At 41.5% G+C, this 20,633-nt stretch overlaps 1 protein-coding gene across 32 annotated transcripts in view; it reads right to left on the bottom strand.

The window, feature by feature from the left end:
- The window catches only part of CAMK2B (calcium/calmodulin dependent protein kinase II beta), a 207,910-nt gene that overhangs the window by 59,473 nt on the left and 127,804 nt on the right, over positions 1–20,633 (bottom strand). For 23 of the 32 annotated variants that reach the window (XM_026671386.2, XM_087969690.1, XM_087969689.1 and 20 more), the window contains exon 6: positions 8,731–8,803. In XM_026671386.2, the coding sequence (XP_026527171.1) occupies positions 8,731–8,803 (73 nt within the window). Of the gene's footprint in view, positions 1–8,730; positions 8,804–9,140; positions 9,381–20,114; positions 20,188–20,633 lie in introns of those variants that run through there. The other 9 variants (XM_087969681.1, XM_087969684.1, XM_087969686.1 and 6 more) reach the window with 3 other exon arrangements.

Raw genomic sequence — 20,633 nt, 5'->3', positions numbered from 1 at the left:
ATTTGCCCTTCTGTCTGAAATAGAGACAACCCAGACTCATCCCCAACAGCCTGCGCCTGTCTTCAACAGTGAAGGGCCACAGGGCAGAAAACATCCTGCAGGAAACCCAGCTCCACAACACAGTCCTTTCAGCAGTTCCAAGAAGGCTCCACACCCACTGCACTACTCAGGTGACCCTGAGGACACAGACAAACCTCCAAGTGGCCTCAACTTCTCTCTGAAAGGATGCAAATGACCAGCTGTCTGCAATGAGCAAAAATTCTTCGATTTCCCATCATCCAATCAAAGCTGAAGAAGCTTCTTGCATGAGAAGCAAAGCATCTTCAAATAAAAACAAAGAACTCCAATTGCCTCTTGAAAAAGCACATTTAGGACACTCATGACCTGGAAGACTGAAAATCTCCATAGACATAGGGCTTGATATGCTCAAGATCCTTCTAGCCATCAATTCAGACACCATTACATCTCTTTGAGACAAGGAAGAAGATCACCCAACTTGGAAGGGTCTCAAAGGTGCTTTTTCAAAAGGCAACTGGACTTCCTTTGTTTTCCATTGAAGACATGTTGCTTCTCATCCAAGAGGCTTCTCCAGTTCCGTTTCAATGGTGGATAATGGAAGGATTTATATTCCTTGTAGTCGTCTGGTTGTTAGCACTCTTTCTGATAGTCATTGAGGCCTCTTGGAGGTTTACCTGTGTCCTCTGGGTCACCTGAATAGTGTAAACGGGTGTGGAACCTTTTGGGAGTTGCTAAAAGAACCATGTTGTAAATCCTTTCATTCCCCACAATTCAGTCAGAACTAAAGAAGCTTCTTGGATGAGAAGCAAAATGTATTCAAGGAAAAACAAAGGAAGTCCAGCTGCCTTTGAAAAACAACTATGACCTGGATGACTGAGAATTTCCATGGCCTGTGGGCCTATTCCATCCATTCTGACACAGTCCAATCCCAAATATAATCGATTGCAGAACAGGAATCTACAGGTAGATGAGCAATGGAAAATCCATGAGGGCAATGCAAGGGCAGCTTCATTTAATTTGCTCTGGTTTGGCTTTGTAAAAAAAAAGGCCATCCTCACCCAGAGCCAGTCTTACTCTGAGATTGAAAATGCCTAGCTCTCAGTTCCTCGTACTTTTCTTTTCTGCCTTGAAAGACCTAGATACAGCTTCTTAACTACTGTGGGATGGCTACTTCTTCAGGGACATGGTTGTTAAGGAATGGAAACTGTATTTCCAGCAAAAGGATAAAGTCTCCACTGCAGTCATGCAGCAGTTAATGAACAACACTTTCCACTAGGATTTCACAACTATCTTGGGCTTCAGTTGAACACTTTCAAGCTAGAGAGCTTCATTAAACTATAATTCCCAAATAGGAAACTCCAAAACAAGCTGCAACATTTATTATAATCCACCCTTAGAATGAATGGGAATTAAATTCGTTGTCTAACCCTATTGGTTTAAAGACAGCTTAAATAATACTGAATCTTGGAACTAGCATTATAAACTCAGGCTAGGGTATTTCCTTGTGACATGTTTTCTGCCTTTCCTTTTTTTCCCCAATAAGCAACATCAAATTAAGATGAAAGAACTTCCACTCGACAGTCATTGGCAGATACATTCTAGAAGCTCCATTAAATGTGGAGGGAATCACATTTGTAACAAACTATTTTATTATTCATGTACATTAGCAATAAGACCTTTCAGAATAGAAGCCAACATTTAGCCAAGTTACTCTACTGAATATTTCTAAACTAAGCACCTCAGAGGTCTGATTCACACATTGCACTAATCACGCTTTGTTCAATAAACCCTAAATGGCTGGATTTATACCTCATACTCAGTTGGGAATCAAACTTCCTAACTACAATGGCTGGTTTCACACTACAACATAAACTAAAATCAAACAAGGCACATTATGTCTTAATATGATATATGAAGCTACAGGTTGTCTTTGGAATTACCTACAAATCAAAAAATAGCCTGAGATCAATGTAGCTGGTTGGTCACACCCTTCCCTGGTATACTTCTAAGTCAACTTGAGAGTCCCGTTGATTCTACTTTATGGGTAATTTATAGTCACTATTATAAATCAGGATAACTATTGCACTTTACTCATTTCATACAAAATATCTACTGTATACAGTTATTGACTAGTCGAGAATGAAGGTCAACAATCATTAGGAAATTATGTCCACTGAACCTTTGTCTAAAAAGTAAAACTTAGTTATGGTATAAAACCGTATGACTGAACTCTATACTAACTTTCACAGCCCAATAAAAATGCAGAATTATATTTTATCTTCATTTATTAATATCATTCTACTTTTCTGCAAATGGCTAGAAAATGAACTGATAAATTCAGTTAGCAAAAATTAAAGAGATTTCATTCATAAACACACTTAACTTGGTAGTGCATTCTATTAATCAAGGATGACAAACGTGCAGAAAAAAATTGGTTATAATTTGAATGATATATGTTTTCTAATTGTCCAAGGCAATTCGCCATGGTCAACTTGCCATGGCCAACATTTTGCGGCTAACTTGCCATGGGACAATTTGCCACAGCCATCTTGCCACAGGACAACTCACTGCAGGACAAGAATTACACTGATACCAAAGAAATCAAAGGAATAGAATCATTAAAGAAAGGATGCAAAAGGGGGACAAAAGGAAAATTGAATGACAAAAATTAAAACAATTTTTATTTATTTTAAATAATTAAATTGAATTGATAAATTGTCTTGAGGTGAGTTGTTCCGCAGCAAGTTGTCCCACAAAGAGTTGGCCATGGTGAGTTGTCCCATTTCGATTTTCTAATGCCACTGAAAAGCATCAGAAGAAAATATCAGCTCAATTGCCATTCCATTCTTCTTTGAAGAAGAATCACACACCTTGGGACATCTAATCATGTTTTAGATCAAAGTTCCAATCCTTATGCTGAGGATATTAGCTAAACTCGTACTTTCCTAACCGTACCAATGACAATTCGCCACAGCCAACTCACCATGGCCATTTTGCCACAGGATATCAAAGAAATAGTGGAACAGAATCATTAAAGAAAGAATGCAAAGAGAGGGCCAGAATGAAATGTGAATGGCAAAAATTAAAATCTTTTTATTTATTTTAAATAATTGAATAGAATTGCTAAATTGTCCCGCAATGAGGTGTCTCGTGGTGAGTAGGCATGGCGACTTGTCCTGCACCAAGTTGCCCTTTATGAGTTAGCAAGTTAGCTGCAGTGAGTTTGCTGCAGAAAGTTTGCTGTGGCAAGTTGTTCCATTCCCCCAATATCACATTGAGCAGAGCATCTCTTGTTCAAGCCATTAAACCTTACTGTAACCAAAAATCTTTTTTAGCACAATGTGGTTAAACTAATTAAATCTGTAGAACATATAATCCACTAAGATTACCATGTTAATGACTCTGACAGTGTATATGCTCACCCAGTTTAGTTACGCCTTTGTGCAAAGTTCTATAGAATCATAGTGGAATTAATCTATAGCTTTAATCTATAGGCTGAGATCCTCCATGATATTCACCACATCTATTTTCTTTACTATTCCTCTTTAATGAACTCAAAAAACTGTCTAATTTTATATATTTATTAAATTCATTTGGCACCCATGTCACTATGCCCATCTCACTCCATTGGGTGGCAGAGTAGCTGTGCTCATATATGAATAACAGAGTGGGTAGGGACCAACCCCCTTGCTCAGATAGGGAACCCTATATCATTTCAGACAAATGGTTGTCCAATTGCATCTGAAAGACCTCCAGTGATGGAGCACCCACAACTTCTGGAGGCAAGTCGTTCCACTGATTAATTGTTCTGTGTATTTCTCCTTAGAAGTAGATTGTTTTTCTCTTTAATTAGTTTCCATTCATTCGTTTCCATCCGCTGCTTGTTGTCCTGCCTTCAGATGCTTTGCAGAAGAGGTTGACCCCCTTCTTCTTGTGGCAACCCCTCAGATATTGGAATACTGCTAGTGTGTCTCCCCAGTCCTTCTTTTCGTTAAATTAGACATACCCAATTCCAGCAACCGTTCTTCGTATGTTTTAGCCTCCAATCCTTAATCATCTTTATTGCTCTTCTCGTTTTCTACAGTCTCATCATCTTTTTTTTTTATCATGGCGACAAAAACAGCATTCCAAGTATGGTCTTACCAAGGCATTACAAAGTGTTATTAACACTTCACATGATCATAAGTGCAAAGTGTTTTATATTTTAATTCTGAGCTTGAAAATTTAAAAAATATATTTGTTTAAAAAAATCCCCTTTAAAAATGGACTTATTTTTCAAAAAGACAGTGGAGAAAGTCTGCCTTGCCCCAACTAATTTTTCAAAGCACCCAGTTATTATAAACACTGGATATTAGGAGATAATGGGTCGGTTCCAGATTGAGTTATTCTTAGAACAAACTGAAGGAAATGAAAAAATTGTGACTAAATTTAGTCCCTTCGATGTTAGCTGGTCTTCTGGAAATACTAAATTTAGAACTGAATCATTTAGGCTGCATTTCCTCATACATCTGCATAAAGTAATGCCACATGAGTATTTTCATTTATACTTTATCTTTGATTTGCATAACTAACAAAATATGCATCAAATTTGTTTAGTTGCAAATATCAAATATATTAATAGATGTGGCTAAATGGATATCCTTTTGTATGAGTATGAGTACACAAGTGTGAGTTATTAATGCAGAAACTTCTCTCGTCACTACAGGTAGTCCTCACTTACTGACTACAATTAGGACTGGCAACTCCATCATTAAGCATTGTGGTCACTAAAGGGAAAAAAACACATGACCACCGTGACCTTACAATGCCACTTCCACTTCCATTGTTAAGTGAATCACTATGGCCATTAAGCGAAACATCATGTGACTTGTGATGTCACTTCTGCTTTCTCCATTGATTCTGCTTATTGGAAGCCAGTTGTGAAACTTGCAAATGGTGATCGTGTGACTGAGGGAAACTGTGACACTTGTAAATGCAACAATTGGTCACAAAGCTATTTTCTTTCCAAGTTTCGTATCCTCCTACAGTCACTCAAAGACAATCAGTAAGCAAGGACTACCCGTGCACTCTTACAGATTACCATAGATAATCATGGGTGCTGTATTATCCCAAAACTGCACACACAAAAGCCCTATCCTTGGAATAATAGAAGCTGGTTTAAAATTGCACAACTCCATTTAGAAGGCAAAGGGAATACCTGTATGTTATCCCATGCATGTGAAATCACATTTCATCGCTTTCTTTTTCTTTTGGTTTTCTTTTAGCAACCATGAAGAACCACAAGCTCTGCCATACCAAACCATGTTACCAGAGGCAAATCCTTGGCAGAAGCTAAAACTTTTCAACCATGGAATGGAAAGCAAAGGTTTTTTTCTACTTAAATAACATTGTCCAAGGCTCTGGAGATATTTTTGCACATCTTGCCTGTTAAAGAGTTTAGGTAGGTTTATGCAAAAACTTCATTAGGCATTTGTGAAGGCAATTCCACTCTGCAAGCCAAGCCAGCTGTCCAAAGAAACCAAATAATTTTCAGGCACGGATGCTTTGCTTGACTCCAGAAATGAACCCTCCAATTAGCTTGACACCCCAAACAATTGATCCCTGCTTATGTTGAACAGAAAGTTAAAGGTGTTAAGCAGTTTTTGCCAGGTTTCTTTGTTTATTTCTTTTTCTTTTCTTTTTTTAAATCTTAAAGGGTTTAACCTCTGGTCAAATTCCTGTTCCAAAGCCTAACAAGAAATAATAACCACAGAAGTGGAATGAGAGGGGTAGCCCAGATCTTTTTTTTTTTTTTTTTAAATAAAAGACCAACAGATACAGACACAGAACTTTTCAAAAAGAAATTCCCAGGACACAGAGACAAAGAGGGGGGTCTTGTCAAGATTCCCCTCCTTTATTGCCACTACAACACACCCAGACATTGCTGAACGTTAACCACCCATTAAACTTGTCAAATACGATCTCTTTATAATACCCCAGTAACATCTCAAACCAAAGGAGTGTTATAAAGAGGCAGAACAGGGAATGTATCACAATCAGAAACCCAATACAGGAAAACTGACAGTAATAAATCATTTGCACACATTTAAACCAGACATAAAGTGCATGCACACTTCTAGAAGAGAGATTACAGCTGCTCTGTCTACAAACATCACTGTTTGAGTTAAAGTCTTGACCCAGACACCAAAGCACAGGAAGAAAACAAGTTGGAAAGGGTGGGAAAATGAATGGCTAAAGGAAAGTGGAAGAAGGCAAGGAGTAAGTAAGTTGGGGAACCAAATGATAGTTTAAGTTTGCTGAAAATATCGGGATTTGGCTGTTCCTAGGTTCTACCCTATGGATTCCCTGGTTGGTCCTCCAACAGCTACCCAGAAATCAGCTCAAATCCACCAAACTGCATTAAGGTGCAAGGACCAAAAACATCATATAAGCATGTGGAAAGGAAGGCTTTCTTACATGGAGCCCCAAAAAGTTTTGGCAATGCTGGGGAAGGGGGAAGGTATACAATTACAGGAGAGATGACAGGATGGATGGATAGAACTGGAAGGTCTCCGCTGCATTAGGAGACGAGTATGGGATCTCTCCTATTAAGAAAACTTTTTGCAGTCCAGGACTCACTGGGGACTGTCTTTTGAAGTTCTAACTTGGAACAAGGCAGTGATAGCAAAGAGTAGTTTTGTTCCAACATGGCCAAGAACATAGGAAGTGAGCAAGGACCTCTGAGGTCTTTCACATTCCAAGACTCACCCAAGTGGTCTAAAGAAATCTGCTGGGCAATTTAAACTGCACTTATACAATCTATTGGTTGTGTGAAATCACACAATCTCCAGAATTTAGGTATACAGTGGATATACAGTGGACATGGATGTACGTGGGACAGGAAAGGATTGAGACAGAAACAAGCAATTTGGATTATTTTGAAATTCAATAGGTCAGGAAAGTCAGGAGTTGGTTTACATGTCAGGAAAGAGAAATTTCCTGACAGTGAGAACAATTAATCAGTGGAACGACTTGCCTCCAGAAGTTGGGAATGCTCCATCACTACTGGAGGTTTTTAAGAAGACACTGGAGACCATTTGTCTGAAATGGTGTAAGGTCTCCTGCTTAAGCCGAGGGCTGGACTAGATGACCTCCAAGGTTCTTTCCAACTCTCTTATTCTGTTATATAGCACTGCTGCTACCTTATCATGAATTCCTACTAAACATCCTTCTTCAAGCATGCTCTATTTGACCTCTGAATTTCAATGAAAGATGCAGTCTGGTGTTTGATCACAGAAGGGAAATGGTTGCAACTAATTCTTCCTAAAAGCTAATAAACTCTTAGTTCTGCAAAACTCAGAACAAAACAACTTGGCATTCAATTATATCTCTGCAGCTTGGTAAAGTAAGACTGGAATCCATTGTCTCTTTAACATGTAGAATCCAGATTATTTTGGCCTTACTTTTGCTCATGGTGGCAAATTATTATGTTCTTGATTTACAGGTAATGGTAGCAAATATGGGGGCATACTTTGCTATGGTTTCCTGGTTTATTCAGAGTTTAGGTATCTTTCTTTCTTTTTAATCTGGACTCTTACCTCTCTAGAATGCATGTTACATGGGATGGTAATAGAATGCATGTTGCATGGGAAAGAGGGTGGGTGCATATCTGGGTGCATACATGCATGCACTGGGATGGAGGGGAGGGGGGAGAAGGCAAGTTGTAAAGCAAACAATTCTGCAATTTTCAGAGGCAAAAGAGATGGAAAACAATGCAACCCAAATCAGCAGTTTGATGTAAGGATGCTGTGGGGCAACACGAAGACCCTAGATCCCTTCTCTCTAGGCAAAACAAACCAGCTTATCATGAAGTATAAAGTCAGCATAGCTGGGTCTTCTTCAAAGCCTACAATCCTGTTATGCTGAGCTCCTGCTCATGAATTTCCAGATGACCTCTAAAGCAGGGGTCCCCAACCGCCGGTCCGCGGAACAAGCCTTACCGGGCCGCTGGTTGCTGGGCGCCGCCATCTTTTTGTAAAAAGCGCTTCCGGTGAGCTTTTCCGGTAGAAAGCTCACCGGAAGCGCTTTAAAAAGATGGCGGCGCCAGCGCTCGGTGAGCTTTTCCGGGTAGAAAGCCATTTCTACCCGAAAAGCTCACCAGAAGCGCTGGCGCCGCCATCTTTTGACGGCGCGCTTCTGGTGACGCCACCGGAAGCGCTTTTTCGTCATAAAAAGATGGCGGCGCCCAGTTGACGCCAGTACCGGGCCGCGGCGCCCAGCTGATGCCGGAACCGGGCCGCGGCGTCGAAAAGGTTGGGGATCCCTGCTCTAAAGGAATGGAATACTGGGCTTGACAGCTTTTTTTGGTCTGACCCAGCAGGATTATTCTACCCCTCTCTAGAGGGAACTCAAAGAATGATGGTTTCACCCAGTGTTTGGAATGTTAAAGTTCGTCAGGCAGTAGATCTCCCCTATTTGTCCAAGCCAGGCTAGATCACAGCAAAACATTAAGCTGATTTCTGATTAGTCTGTCAGAGGGATGACCTAATAAATCCAACAAACAAATTGCACAACTATCTAAGTACCCTGGAACATGTTTTTTTTTTCCCCCAGAAAATTTAGTCTGAACCATTCAGAAGTGATCCAACTTCTTTTTTACGGAAGTTAAAAAAAAAAAACATGCAAAGATACAAAGACGGACAGACGGACAGAGCAGTGGGGAAGAAAACTCACCTTGAGGTCTCTGTGGACGACCCCCATTTGGTGGCAATGGAGAACAGCCTCCAGGATCTGCTGGATGCAATGACTGCATGCAAACACCAGGGGGCGTGTTAGTTCACGGTGAGTGGTAACAACCGCACAGGCTGGTGGGGGGTGGGGTGGGTGGGTGGAGGGAATAATGCAGGAAAAATAAGGAAAGGGAAAACGGAAGAGGAGAAAAAGGAAGAGGAGGAAAGGAGGGCATGGGAAATAAAGGAATCTGATTTCTTCTCTGCAAGATGAGAAACCCAAGTTACAGATACACACTGTGGGAAAGTGAAAGTAGGCTGAAGAAGAAGGGGGGGCGTTGCCTCCCCCCGAGAGAGGGAAAGGACCAAGAACCAAGAGGGACTGAAAACTACCAGCCAAGAGACAGAGCTTACAGCAGATGGATGTCTGACACTGCACTCAAGAAAGCAGAAGAACAGAGTCACCAATGTGATGATCGTAGGAAAACCGACACCAATCCCATCTTCTACCTTGACGTAAAGCTCCCATGAACAACAAATCAAGCTTGCTATCAGCATCCAGCATCTTTCAGGCACCCCACAGTCCAAGTGCACTACCGTGTGCCCTGAGCCCCCTACGTGCAGCAGCTGCTGGTCATCAGTCCCCTTCATGGCAAAGTTGGGATGGATCCCCGTGGGAAATTAACACGGAGGCCCCCTACTGGCAGGGATGTTATAATGCTCAAAGCTAAAAGATGATTCTTCACAGTGGTCCTCTGGGATCTTTAAGGTCAACTTGGTCACCAATTGTTTGCAGACCAGTATCTTCCATCCTCAGGAAGATACTGGAACTGCTTGGATTTAGGGGACTGTATAGGTAGTCCTCGACTTACAACAATTCATTGAGTGACCATTCAAAGTTACAACGACGTTGAGAAAAGTGACATGACCATTTTTCGTACTTATGACCATTGTAACATCCCCATGGTCACATGGTTTACATTTGGATGCTTGGCAACTGACTCACTTTTATGATAGTTGCTGCATCCCGGGGTTGATGTGATGATCCCCTTTGGCCACCTTCTGACAAGCAAAGCCAAGGGGGAAACCAGATTCACTTAACAACCGTGTTGCTAATTTAACAACTGCAGGGATTCACTTTACAAATGTGGCAAGGAAAGAAGTAAAATGGGGCAAAACTCACTTAACAAATTTCTCACTTAACAACATAAATTTTGGGCTCAGTTGTGGTCATAAGTTGAGGACAACCTGTATTAGGTTTATTCCTAAGCAGGGTGAGATTCTTTAGATTTGCTATTCACCCCCTAACCCTTACAATCCCTTCTGTACAGTTCTAGGAGACATTTTCAGAAGGATATCAGTCCATTTTGGAAAACGGAGTGTTCTGATAGGCACAAAATAAATCCATTTCTTCTGCCACTGAGCCATCACTGGATAGACTGTCAGTAGATTATATCCAAATAGCATTTGGAAATGAGATCAGACATCTGCAGAAGACTTTGCTTAAGGGGAATGAAATTTTCAGTTGCTTGAAGCCCAATCTGCCCAGCCTACAATTTCCCAAAAATATACTGATGGCATTGCATGAAAATCAACCCACAACAGTGACAACTTTCTAAATATTCTCCTTAATACAATACTTCTTGTATTAAGTATATTAAGCTTCCAATGGGTTTAATGCACCAATGTTTGTTCTTGAAATAATTGCACCCCTAAGATTAACAATCAAACAGGTAATTTTTGATTCTACCCCTTTTGGTGATGTTACTGGATGACTGCTAGGCTCATGTAAAAATGTAAAGGAAAAAAAAGAGTATCCCCCTTGCCAAAGGGGATATACCTGCTCAGACTATAAAAAGAAGTTTCAAGCAAGTCTGAAAGAATCTCTCAACTATTTCCAGTCATCTCAAACATGAAAGGACAATAACACTAGTTTCCGTAACAGGAAAAGGATTTTGTAATCAGCCTATAGACAATTTTTTTCTTAAAAAATGCAATTAACTACTGCGGTAACCAGAAGTCAGGAAAAGGCACCAATTATCCTTCCCCAAAACCAATTCCCACAGAGTGTACAATAACAACCCTAGAACAGCAATATAATTTGGTCAAGCAGTTGCAAGCCGGTTCTGACTTTCTTGGGTGTGTATCAATCAACATGGCACCCAAATCTACTCCATAAATATGTTGTAACTTTAGTGCAAATACACTGACTGTCCACCTAATAAGGAAATAGCTCTTACTTGGGGTAATTTATCTGCAAAGTAGGTGTTAACAAGAAATAGTAATTTCCTCTTAGACACTACTGATATATTTATCCCTAAAACATAAATGACTAAGCTGATCTAAGTACTGTATAGGGCAGGGGTGTCAAACTCAAGGCCCGGGGGCCAGATCTGTCCCACGGGGTGCTTAGATGTCCGTGGCATCTCTGCCAGCGGCAATGGTGCTTGCAAGGGCCATGTGCAGCCCTCCCAAGCTCCGTTTTCACTGGCAGAGGGTTGCAGGAGGTCACTGCAGCCAAAAACGGAGCTCGGGAGCCTATTTTCACTGGCAGACTGCTTGGACCTCCACAGGCAGGACCTCCACCACCAACACACACACCCTGATCACGCCACCCAAGCCCCCGAGGTCAAACACAACCCTGATGCATCCTTGGTATAGGGTATTCAAATTCTGCATCAGTTGAACTCTGCTGATCTTTAAGACTGTGTAAAGCTCATCTTTCTCTGTTGGTGGGGGGGAATTTGTTGTCTAAAACAATCACAAAATACAGTTGCCATGTTCCTCTTAGAACTCGCGGCTTTTTTTTTTAATGGACAAGGATATATTCTTTTAAACTTAAAATTGCTAAGATTAAGTGTTCTTAATCTTAGCAACTTTAAGATGCGTGGTCATGAAGCTCACACATCTTAAAGTTGCCAAGGTTCAAAAACTTTAATTTGTACTATTGTCTGATAAAACAAAAATATGTGATCAATCCAGGGCATTTTTTAGGAAACATAAATTTTAAATGACATTTTAATTTGCCTCTGGGAAGATTATTCTGCTCACACCTTAGAGTGCCCTTTTTTTTGAACAAATAGAGTAAAATGGCTCTTGAATCCACAGTTGGGCTGGAGACATCAATCCCTGGTTCATCTTTTTTGATAGCATGTGCCTTTTTTAAAGACAGAAATCGACGTTGTCCTAAAATTTGTCCTTTAGGTGAAATAAACATGTGAAATAACACTGGACTCATCTGCTAGTTGTTGTGACTCTTCCATTAAAACATATTTGATTATTTTGAGACATTCAAAAATTTGTTCAGGAAACTATTGGGCTTAGGTCTCCTCCTAGGTAGACCATTCCCATTTTGTCTTCCTGGAATCACTGCAAAGAGTTTGTAATTGTGCTTTTTTTACTTTATTAACTGTATTTACTCTATCATCCATATCCAGCTAGCTTTTCATATGGCTCATTAAAACAAGTCAGTTATAACACTAGGGTCCGACTATCAACAGGACCCAATTTTCTGTATCAATAAATCAATAAATTATATTCTTGAGAACCATCATTAGGTAAGATATTGAAAAGCCTTCATTATCCAGCATTTGTTTTATTTTACAACCTTCTCATCTTTCCTAACTTGAATTAGGACATATGCATGTGTTTCGTCTCGTTTTATTCTCAGATCAATTTTGTGTGGGAAACTGGACTGAGCAAGGAGAATTGGCCAAAAGAGTGACCCCTCATGAGCTCCCTTATTAAGTAGAGACTTGAACTGGGTCCCTATTCAACTCTCATCAACCAGCATGATAATTCCTGGGTTAGATTAATGGGAGTTATAAATTCAGTGTTTTTGATAAGCACTTGTTCGGAAAAAAATTGGGGCAGGGGATTAAATTGATATGTACCCTAAGACTACTGGAGGCATCACATCTCCAGTTTACCAGCAACTTCTGACGAAGAAGACTTGAACAGCTTGAACTGCTGACTTGAACAGCTACCAAAAAAAGTTGCCTGGGTTCAGAGTTACATACAAGCCATGTCCAAGTAAACCAGCTGGTAGGAGTTGTCTGCCAGCTTTTTGCAAGCAAATCAGAGGGTTGTGTCCCTTCTCATTAGTGCTTTCAAGATATCGGGGCACAACTATTTTCATTACCAGGCTGCTGTCACAGTTGCTACAGGGATTCATGTACCAGCCAAAACCAAACACATACCAGTATTTATCTTATTGGTGAAAACTCTACCATTCCTATTTTCCCCCAAAATGAAACTTTCGAGTGACCAGTGCAGTTATAAAAGTGAGTGCAGATAACCTCCTTTATGGCATGAACAGAGACTTTTTAAGAAGCTGGAAGCCCTGGAGTCCCTGAATGTTCCATCCATACACTAAAACCTTTCTTTCTTTCTTTCTTTCTTTCTTTCTTTCTTTCTTTCTTTCTTTCTTTCTTTCTTTCTTTCTTTCTTTCTTTCTGCATCTGAGATCAATACATTTCCTTCTCCGTTTTATGTATTAAAATTAATAGTCTATGGAGAAAGATGGTGGGAAAACTGAAACAATTTGTTGCTTTGATTGAATACTATTGATCCATTTGATCATTTCAAATACTAAATTATATTCTGGAAGAGGTCCAGGGCAATCGCCCTATTGCCTTGTGGCAATGACCTTGGAAGACAGGGAGAGAATCCACAGCCAGGGGAATAGTAAGATAAGAGCTTAACCCACGGTTAAGGAATGTTGGTGAGACAAACATCTCAGAAGGGACCCTCCTTAATTTCTTGGGTAGGGGTAGTGGCCAGAGAAATGTACTTTCAGACTTGCAAGATTCTGATAATGTAATATTATAATGAAGTAGAATTAGTCCATTGGATCTAGCTTCCTGTCTGGACTATCTCGCTAGGCTAATACTTTCTTGCCTCTTCAAAAAAGCTGTGGTTATGAAGACTGAATTACTGCCAATGCTGTAATCAAACAGCCGAGTTGTTTTTCCAACAGCAGTACCACGAATTGTAGCTCCAAAAAAGGACAGATAAGACAGGTTATATGTGGACAGAGATAGGACAGAGATATAAAACCAGACATGAGGCAGAGAAAGTGGATAGGAAGGCTTCTTCTCTATGTGGTAAGGATCCAAGATCATCCAATAAGATCTGGAAGTGGAAGATTCAAATTAGATAATAGGAAGTAACTTTTTTGCATGGGATACCTCAAAACAGTGGAGACAGCAAGTAACTACCTTGCTGGACACTTCAAAGGGGAATGTAATAGAGGGAGTTTATCAATAGCTATTAATCATGATTGTTAGATTTTCTAACATTGTGCAACTCCCACTCTATTTCAGCTGCTAAGGAATTGGGAGATACTGGTGCTTATCTTCTTCTTGAAGAGATGATTTCCCATAGTCTTCTAGGAGAGAAAATGGGCCAAGACAGGTTTACTGGAGTTCTTATATTTTATTCGGCATGATCTGGTTTCTTTCATAGTAGGAGACAGTGAACAACAGGGAACAACTGGAGCTGCAGCATTCTCCGGCGGAAAATATATAACCATTTTTTTCTTGGCTGGCAGCATCTAAAAAGTCTAAACCTTCCGATGGCTATTCAACAAATACAGCTTTTCAATTCAACTGCAGTAATGTTTCCCCTATTACAAATAAGTTGTTGGAGTTTGCTATATCTGTAGCCTAAGGCAGACATACAGATGCCTGCTTGTTATAGGTATTCTGAAAGTTATATGTCTTGTTGAACAGATCTAAATGCTTTGCTAACATCTCAAAATATTAATGAGATTTTAGGAAATGACATTTGTTTCATGACAAATTGAAAAGTGCTCATTTTTTATATCACAAATGCAGAAAAAAGTTATTTCTGGTGCACAGGGAAGCATATTTTAAAGGGAGCATTTGAAAATAGCTTTGTTAAAGCATACTGGTATATATACACCTACATATGCCCAACTTGGGTTGTTCATGGCTATGTTACAAATCATGTTTAAAATATTTGCAGTGTTGCGGTTTATGGAAAGAAATATAAAACTATGTTTTATGATGGATCTGGGCCTTTAGTTGCTGCAGATCGTTTATTTGCTACAGAAAAAGGTAATAGATACATTACCACATCTAGAATGCCTTAACTGATCTCAGACATGAAACAGCGTTGGCCCAGTTTGGGAAATGGGACACCTCCAGGAATATAGCAAGGGTTTATGCTAGACAGGGAAATCCGTAAAACATCCCAGAAGAAGATGGGACAAACCATTTCTGCACTGTGGCCAAAAAAAGTACATGGAGGAATCCAAGCCATCAGGAGTTGAGCTTGACTTGATATCTGCAGAGGCATATTCTTTAATGTCAGCTTCTAAGGAAAGCCAGAAAAATACTTCCTCTAGGAAACTGGAACATGGTACGGTCAGGATCCAGAAATAGCACTGTCCTTTTCTAAAGGCTAACTTGGCAGCAGCCATCTGCACATTATGGAAAATAATGCCAAGTGTTAGAAGAGCTTTGGAATCTAGCCCAGCACATGTGAACATCTTTTTTAAGCAAGTCAATCTTGTGACTACAGAAGACCTTACTACTGCTGGGAGTTGTGTTTAGCACCCATACTGGAGGTTCAATTATTATTATTATCTTTTTCCCACTGCAGATTCAATGAGAAAAGAAGCCTTGCTTGCCATCTATCTATCTATCTATCTATCTATCTATCTATCTATCTATCAACTCTTCTTAATTTAATAGCAATAGTACTTACACTTATATAGCACTTTACAATGCTTTAGAGCCCTCTCTAAGCGGTTTACAGAGTCAGCAGATTGCCCTCAACAATTTAATGCTTTCAATTTAGGCGCTACCAGATTCCAAATGACGCTGGAAAGCTCACAATACAGTGAATAGTAAAATACTGTGTGAGTAATAAAAAAAAACAAATATAGAACAAGAAAAATAATAACAAGAAAAAGACATGGGTAAAATATATTAAAAGGTGCTCCATCCACTCTAGTTTAAGGTGTGGGAAAACAGGCACTTTCAAGGCCTTTCAGAATATCACTAGGATGGCAATCACTCAAATCTCAGGGGTAACTTTATTCCAGAGAGCAGGCACCCCATCAGAGGAGGTGTATTTCCTGCGTCATGATAACATTGACTAATTGAAAAGCCCCAGAGTGGACAGACCCTGTCAGGTTGTATTGGCTGGACAGACACATGGGAGATGGGCTGTCTCTCAAATTACCAGGCCCAGTGCCCTGTAGAGCTTTCTGGAACTTCAACTCCCAGAGGTTCTCAGTAACCAAGGTACATCCTAAGATCATCACATAAGGAGAAGTTGCCAAGAGGTGATGTAGTCCCAGGCTGCAGCCACCCAGATACTCGAGGCATGACTAAGGACTTGGCCAGGAGGATTCTCAGAGGAAACCACAAGCTTCATCTGGAACCCCACCAGCTCTACCAATAGCTTGAAGATACTTGCACTTAAACATGTTTAAGATGTAACCATTTGCTCTCTGATGTTATATGGGTTATTGCTCCTCCTGAACAGAAGGAGATTTCTCTTGGTTTATGAAGTAAAATAAGCTTTGCAAAACAGCCGCTACCTAGCTTATAGGCCCCTAGATATGTCTCATGGTGATAATTTCTGCCTTTTTGTGTGTGTAAAGCACATATACAGAGCCAATGGTATTTAAAGGACTTAGACCACTGGTGATGTCATCATGTAGATCAGGGGTGGGCAAACTACGGCCCGGGGGCCACATCCAGCCCGTTGGTCTGTCCAATGCGGCCCGCCCCTGAAAAAATCACTGCCATTGGTCTGTCCAATGCGGCCCGCCCTGAAAAAAAATCACTGCCATTGGTCTGTCCAATCCGGCCCGCCCCTGAAAAAAATCACTGCCATTGGTCTGTCCAATCCGGCCCGCCCCTGAAAAAAAATCGCTGGGTGTGGCGTATTGCCCTGTGCCGCGTGGCCCCCAAAGCTGCAAAACAGTGCGGAGCGATCTAGGGGTAGGAAAGAAAAGAAATTTGCAAAGGCCTCGGCTGGGAGTTCAAATCACCTTTGAGTGCGACCTCTCCGAAGGTGAGTCCCGCCGATCCCCTTTTTTTCCGGGGCTTCCAGGCTTAAACTTTGCAAAGGCAAAGCTTGCAGGCTGGAGCGTCTTCCCGCCGAGGAGCGGGAAAGGTTCCACCCGGCGGGCGGGGCGGGCTGCTTGGAGCCACCTAAAGCTAGGCCGCTGCTGGTGGAGCCTTGCCCTGCCTTGGTGCCCGTTTCCTGGCTCGGCGGTCCTGCTCGGGCGGCACTTTAAAAGCCTGCTCCCAGCACCCGAGCAACTTCCCAGCAACTTTTGGCTTCGCTTTTAACTCGCGGGCGCCAGGCATGATATTCCGCTCTGGAAAAAAAAATCGGGCCGGCACAAAGAGACCCCGCTGCGCGCCCGGGAATGCCCGCTGCTTTCCCTCGCCGGGCCGGGCGGCGGCGTGTTGCATGGAGGCTGGTCTGTGGCTGGCCCAGCTCCCTTTTCCTGCCGCTCAGCGGCCTCCGCTCGCACCACCCGGGCTCCGCTCAGGTATCCGGCTGGGGCTGTCCGGAGTTGCTACGCCGGCGCAGCTCCACGTGGCTCCAGTCCTGCGTTGCCTCGGAAGGAAAGGCAAAACCAGGAGCCGCTGCTGCCGTTGCAAAGCACCGCCGCGGCTCTTCCTTTTTGCCTTTCCTTCCCGAGGCAACGCGGGACTGGAGCAGCGCGGAGCGGCCCGGCGTAGCAACTCCTGACTCAGGGGCCTCCGAGGGGAGGGAAGGAGGAAAAGGGGGAAGGGTGGGGGGATTCCCAAAAAATCTTGTGCTGACCCGCCCCGTCTGTCAAATTTTAAAGTCAATCGGCCCCGAGCCAAAATGTTTGCCCACCCCTGATGTAGATGTTACAATAGACTTCTAACTCACACATGGCCAGCCTCCCAAATCCTCTTTTCCTACCTCTTCTAAAATTCTCAGTGCCAAAATTCAGCAATAAACTGACAAATTACAATGTTGTGAGTTTCCACTTAAATAAACAAAAAGCAATAAAATAGAAGGGGAACCCAAGCTTCAAAATCTTAAATATGAATGGATGGAGGGCTGGGAATTTTTCTGTTCTAAAGATAATTGGAGTCAAAATTAGAAAAAAGCTGGTTTGGGTGGGGGGTTGAAAATAAATCACTTGGAGTCAGGGGAAAAATCTCTTCAGTCTGCATTTTAATGCCTAACATTTTTTTGAAACTTATATGAGAACAGGAAGACAATGATAAATGCATTTTTCAAAATGTTGTGACAGATTACAACTTTAACAATACATGTAAATAATCCCTAGGATGGAAAATTGCATGCACGCAAAAATATTTATGAAGAAAAATCACACACAACTGCATACATATTTCCTACATTTATGAAATCAGAAATGCAACAGCCTAAATCTGAGATTGGCAAAAATGAAAAACAGAGTGAAATGTAATTCAACATGCACAACCATTCCTAGAAGCATTTCATTCTTAGATTTTGTTTACTCAGTTCGCTATACTTTATCTCATACAGTTTAAGAAACAAATTAAGAAACATTCAACCAAACAGATGGTTAGAAGATCACAGAATTGGGGTGGTGGGAGGGGGGCAAGGATATTTGCCAGACTGGTTTGTTTGAATGTTTTTGCTGGAGCCAGACAGTATCTAACAAACAGAATGGAAATTACCTTTTTTTGGAGTTAAGAAATGGTCTCAGAATGGTTGATTTAAGAATCTGAAGAACACGACTTGCATCTCTGTACAGCTCCCTTATTGCACACATATTTCACTGAGCACTGGACAATCCTTTCTTCCCCAGTCACCACTCCCCATATCTAGTCAAATGGAACTGGTAAGTGTATTCAGGTGGGTGGACTGGTTTGCAAATGAATTTCAGAAACACAGCGATACCCCCGTCCCTCGGTCATACTCTGTTGTATGGAAGCCCAAATGAAAGCTTTAAAATGGTGATAGCCAATTGCGTCTTTGTTCTTTCAGGATGGTAGAACAAAGGTCTATTTTCCATAAAAGCGTCCTATCCTTTCAAATAGTCAATTATTCCAGAGACTTTCCCAACATTCTGTGCTATTATCAACTCAAATGAATCTTGTACAAGATGAAGCCCTCTTGACTGAAAGGTATGGACTGTAATCCACATGCACGTATGTTTACATATTTATACTTTGTCCAGTTCTATTTCTTTAGAGCTGACTTTAAATCACTTCTGTCCTCTTCACTGTATGACACTCCCCACTCAAAGGAATTAGGCTTTGACTAGATGTTTTGTTTCTTCAACAGCTATTATGCCAGAGCTGCATGTTTAGAATGGATGCTAACCTTTGAATGAATTTTTTTCCTCAAAAATGATCATTCAAAATGATCAAGGGAATCCATCTTGCTTGTGATCCCTTTCTATTTTTTCCTCTCCCCTGCCCCCTATAGACTTTCAAGGAATTTTCTTTTATGAAGAGAAATCAGTTTCTTTTAATTAGATTTCCCTTCCCCATTCTACAACAACTTTCAGAAGCTGGGATCCTGAATGAGAGAAACCTCTAGGTATTTATGTCAAAGCGTCACATTCTGAGTCACTAAATAAGTCGAGAAACTGAAGGTCCCATCAATATTGTGCATAATGAACTCCAAAGCAACGAAAAAAATTCCACAGCATCCCACTTTCTATCGCAAAGCAAGGGATTCAAGGGAGGCTGGCTTAAAGAGTCCATAGTCTAAGAAAATGTAATCTAGAAACTATTCTCGATCATCCATATAGACTAAACATCCTGAATAGGCTCTGGATGTCCCTTTATTTGCATCAGTGGGATGCACTCCAGCCCAACTACAACCTGTATCAATTCTGGTTTTGAGGGGACATAAGATGATGCTTTGGTTCCAAAGGAAAAAAGGGAAAGAGTTGGGAAGAAGCAATTGTGGTAAATCATCAGTGTAGACCAGGAAAGAGAAAGAGGGAGAGGGGGAAAGAGAAAGAGCACACACACAAGCACAAGTGGAAAAATGAATGGGTGAAGCATGCCACATTGACCTTGCCCCTTCCCCGTGTGCCCAGAAGGGATTGTTGCGCCAAGATAATCTGGAACTGGGTATATATCTGGGCCTGTGTGATGATGTGGGAGAGACATCCCAGATCTCCTACCTGCCTGAACCCATCTGCTCTTGCTGGAGTGTTGCACAGAGGAGAAGGATATAGCCATGCAGGTTCAAGGTGGAAAGAAACCATCCCTGAATAATTGCCCACCCCATATGCCAAACCAGAAAAGGAAGCTGGCACTGCAAAGCCCCAGACCTGGCCAGGTTTAATTAATTTTGGCAGTGCCCTATCCTCCCAACCCCACATTCTAAGAGGGTGAAAGGCATATGTATACTGACCTTCAAATCCCTGTGCACAATGGCATAGTGGTGAATGTAAGTTACGCTTTCTAATATCTGATGAATACAGTGACTGCAAAACAAAACGGGAAGGAAAGGAGGGGAGAGAAGGTGGGTGGGGAAGAAGGGGGAGGCCGACAACAGGGGTTGGGAGGGCGAGGAGGAACCACACACAGAAGAGGAGCAGCAGGGAGAAAGGACAGAGACAGAGAGAGAGACAGAGTGAAAGAAGAGGACACAGAGGAAGGATGGAGAGATTACCCAAACAGAGTGGAATGGAGACAGTAACAAAAATATGCATGGCGGAAAATCAAAATCAAGGTTAGGAGTGCAGGGAAGGGAACGATCCACAGGACAGACAGATGGACAGACAGAAAGGGACAGGGGGCAGGGGGAGATATGGGAGAACGAGAGAAGGAGAGAAACAATGTTGTGAAAGCTCTGAGACCACAGCAGGGTTATCACAAGATGAGTGCAGGTCGGAGACTGTTAATGGCACCATAAACTATGCCCAGTCAG

This window comes from Notechis scutatus, chromosome 7, assembly GCF_049901735.1.
Source record: "Notechis scutatus isolate UNSWTSFEM ecotype Mainland chromosome 7, rNotScu1.2, whole genome shotgun sequence".
In the NCBI taxonomy this organism is placed as follows: domain Eukaryota; kingdom Metazoa; phylum Chordata; class Lepidosauria; order Squamata; family Elapidae; genus Notechis; species Notechis scutatus.
The sequence above is the reverse complement of the archived record's forward strand: the minus strand, read 5'-3'. Positions and strand labels throughout refer to the sequence as shown.